General features: G+C 49.2%; 1 protein-coding gene across 1 annotated transcript; it reads left to right on the top strand.

Annotated features, from left to right (window-relative positions):
- Positions 1-2580: 2580 nt before the first annotated feature.
- On the top strand, positions 2581-3041 carry LOC121017158 (high mobility group protein B1-like). Its single transcript, XM_040455273.1, has one exon. The coding sequence runs from the start codon at positions 2727-2729 to the stop codon at positions 2949-2951; it is 225 nt and encodes a 74-aa protein (XP_040311207.1). The 5' UTR covers positions 2581-2726; the 3' UTR covers positions 2952-3041.
- Positions 3042-3950: the final 909 nt, after the last annotated feature.

Raw genomic sequence — 3950 nt, 5'->3', positions numbered from 1 at the left:
CAAAGTGCCCGGCCTCTCGGCGGAAAGGTTCCGGCCGGCGTGGCGTTCCGGCACCGGCGGGAGGTAAGTCCGGCCTGAGGAGCGGGTGAGTTGCCTGTGGGCTGCGGACGCCGGGCGCGCTGCGGCCGAAGCGGTGTCTCCAGATCCCCAGCCCCTGGGCGGCCCGCACTTTCCTTCCACTGAGTCCGGGAGACGTTCTCGGCCCGGCCGGCCCCTGACAGCCGCTGAGCCCAATCTCTGGGATGAAAACGCCTAGGCCACTTCTAGTTTGTAGTTGGCAAGGTCCCTCCTTCAGGGAGACTCCCTGGGTTTATTCCAGGCACATGAACTGATACGGCCTTGTGGGGGCCTTGCCTGGGGCTCAAGGAGCGGAGCCTGGTGGGGAGCAGAGACAGGGACACAAATAGCCCTACCTCTAGGCAGAAAGGGGCAACTGGGAGAAGCAGGAGGTCAAGGAAGGGCGAGGTAGGAGGAGGTCGGAGCAGCGTTCCATTTGGCAGGGATGGGGGTGGGGTGGCACATGAAGCTGGCACAAAATTTGGTTGGGCCTTGAATGCGGAATGGAGCAGTTAAATAGCTTCATTAGGTAGCCCGAAGCTACTGAGGCTTTTGTAGGGTCAGACGGGAGATGGTGTTTCTAGAAAATTGGCCATATATAAAAGTGCCAGACTGGGTTGGAGGTGGAAGAGGGAGGGAGTGTCTCTTCCCAAGGGGCAGGCAGCCATCAGGAACTGAACCTGGAAGGGGTAAGGAGAATGGAAAGGAAAGGGTTCTGTCTGGAATATGGGGAGATTTTAGCGAGTTTTGTGAAAAACACAGAAGTCAGGAGGGAGGTGGGTTTTGAAGGGAAAGGGGGTGGGTTTGTGTTTTCATGAGGTGGTAATGTCTTTGTAGATATTGTCCAGGAAGTAGTGGAAATGTAGGGACTTCTAAGTATTCATAAGAAATGCTCAGGAGAATTCTAGGAATCTTACCAATTCCTGGAGAATTTAGGACTGTAAAAAAGAAATAATCTCAACTTTTTGTGCAAAATCCTCCAAATCAAATAATTTCCTTTTTGCTCCTGGCTTATTCTGCTTAATGAGGTGTTATGGGTTGAATTGCATCCTTCAATAAAGATATGTTGGGGCGCCTGGGTGGCTCCGTTGAGTGACTTTCTTTTTAAGTTTATTTACTTATTTTGAAAGAGGTTGGGGCGGGCGGGGGGGGGGGGGAGGGGAAGGGGACGGGATCGGAAGCAGGCTCCGCACTGACAGCAGGGAACCCGATGGGGAGCTGGACCTCATGAACCGTGAGATCATGACCTGAACCAAAGTCAGACATGTAACAGACTAAGCCACCCAGGCGCCCCAAGTGTTAGATTCGATTTTGGCTTAGGTCATGATCCCAGGGTAGTGGGATTGAGCCCCGTACTGGGCTTCACACTGAGCATGGAGCCTGCTTGGGATTCTTTCTCCCTCCCTCTGCCTCTCTCCCCTGCTCATGCTCTCTCTCTGTATATAAAATGAAATGAAATAGTGAAGTGAAATGAAATGAGACATGTGGAAGTTGTAGCCCTCAGTACCTCAGAATGTGACCTTATTTGGAAATCGGGTCACTGCAAATGTAATTAGCTAAAATGAGGTCATTCTGGAGTGGGGGCAGGTGACTTATTCAGTATGACAGTATGACTGTGCCCTTAAAAGAATGACCAAATGAATGCCGTGTGAAAATGGAGGCAGAGGTGGGAGTGGTACATGTATAAGCCAAGGATCACCAGTGGGTCATCACCAAGTAGGAGAGAGGGAACAGATTCACCTTCAGAAGGAACCAGCCCAGGGGCGCCTGGGTGGCTCCTTGGTTAAGCATCTGACTCTTGATTTCGGCTCAGGTCATGATCTCACATTTTCACGGGTTCAAGCCCTGCATCGGGCTCTGTGCACTGACCGTGTGGAACCTGCTTGGGATTCATTCTCCCTCCCTCTACCCCTCCCTCTGCCCTTCCCCCACTCACACTGTCTCTCTCAAAATAAATAAAAATAAAATAAAACGTTAAAAAAAAAAAAAAAAAAGGAAGGAACCAGCCCTGCTTACACTGTGATTTCAGTCTTCTAGCCTCCAGAACCAGGACAGAATACATTTCTGTTGCTCTAAGCCACGTGGTTTGTGGTAGTCTGTTACAGTAGCCCTAGGAAATTAACACCTGAAGCCATCGGGAACCCTGGTGATTGATGCTTTCAGAGATGATGATGTTCACCGGCAATCGGGTCCCCTGTCTCCCTCTCTCTCTGCCCTTGCCCCGCTCACACTCTCGGTCTCTCTCAAAAAATAAATAAACGTTAAAAAAAAAAACCAACAGCTGGACAGCCATTGCAGTACATCGGGCTCCACAGACACAGCACCGGGGCAAGTGAGAGGCACACGGGCACTGGGCGACTCTGTGCCTCGCTGAGGAAAATAAACACGGGCCAAAGGGATCCTAAGAAGCCGAGAGGCAAAATGTCATCATATGCACTCTTTATGCAAACTTGCTGAGAGGAGCACGAGAAGAAGCACCCAGATGCTTCAGTCGACTTCTCCGGGTTTTCTAAGAGGTGCAAGAGCGAGGAAAGTTTGAAGACAGGGCAAAGACAGACAAGGCCTTTATGAAAGAGAAATGAAAACTTCTATCCCCCCCTAAAGGGGCGGATATCAAAGGAGAACATCCTGGCCTATCCATTGGTGATGTTGCAAAGAAACTGGGCGAGATGTGGAACAACACCACCGCTGCAGATGACCAGCAGCCTTATGAAAAGAGGACTCCGAGGCTGAAGGAAGAATGTGAAAAGCATATTGCTGCAGACCGAGCTAAAGGAAAGCCTGATGTGGCAAAAAACGGAGTCGTCAAGGCTGAGAAACGCAAGAAAAAGAAGGAAGAGGAGGAGGACAAGGACGAGGAGGAAGATGAAGAAGAAGAAGATGATGATGAATAAGTTGGTTCTAGGGCAGTTTTTTTGCTTGTCTATCAAGCATTTAACCCCCCTGTACACAACTCACTCCTGTTAAAAAAAAAATTGAAATGTAAAAAAACAATGGATGCAGAGAGCCCAGCACATAGTAAGGGTTCAGTAAATGTTAGTTCCCCTTTTAAAGGATTACCTCTTCCTGGGAGCTAATTATTAATGACCTTGAAGGGAAACTCCCTCATTCCTCAGAGCATTCGTTCAATATTACTTGGACCAGAACCTGGAAGTGGAAGGTAAAGGGGCAACTACGCTGCATGATTTACTGTAAACCAGACTCCGGGTGTTCAAAACAAAAGTTGTTACTCCCCCACCCCCCAAACCAGCTCCTCCTAACTTCCCCGTTTGTATTGCAGATATCCCTGGCTCCTCCCACTCCTTCCATCTAGCCTGTTACCTGGTTTCAATGTTTTTAAAACCTTTTGACCTTTTAAAACCTTTTTGACCAGGACGTAGGACACATAGGCGTCTGGTGTGACACAAAAGCTTCGTTAAAAAAAAAATACTTGTGTGGGAGCACCTGAATGACTCAGTCGGTTGAGCGTCTGACTCTTGATTGCAGCTCAGGTTATAATCTCACGGTTCATGAGATCAAGCCCCGCATCAGGCTCTGCAACAAGTTCCATGATGACAGCACAGAGCCTGCTTGGGATTCTGTCTCTCCCTCTCTCTCTGCCCCTCCCCCACTCATGCTATCGCTGCCTCTCTCAAAATAAATGATAAAAACAAAAAGTCTACAGGACACCAGGTGGAGATGCCCAGTAGATAGATGCTAAGTCTGATGCTAAGGGAGAGGACTGTGCTGGGGTATAGATTTGGAGGTTGTCAGTGTAGAGAGATGGTACTTTATCCCATGAAAGTGCAAGGGATGAGCTGGGGAGAGGGTAGTGTGAGAAAATCACACCAAGTCAAAGAGAAAACTCTGGGAGCACCAGTATTGGGGGTGAGCAGATAATTCAGATTCCCCAA

The sequence above is a fragment of the Herpailurus yagouaroundi genome, unplaced genomic scaffold (genome assembly GCF_014898765.1).
Source record: "Herpailurus yagouaroundi ecotype Mexico unplaced genomic scaffold, PumYag 215, whole genome shotgun sequence".
NCBI classification, from domain to species: Eukaryota; Metazoa; Chordata; class Mammalia; order Carnivora; family Felidae; genus Herpailurus; species Herpailurus yagouaroundi.
This window is presented reverse-complemented; position numbering and strand designations above follow the sequence as displayed.

Coding starts and splice junctions, on each gene's coding strand:
- LOC121017158 (XM_040455273.1), top strand. CDS start 2,727: ATGTGGAACAACACCACCGCTGCAGATGACCAGCAGCCTTATGAAAAG.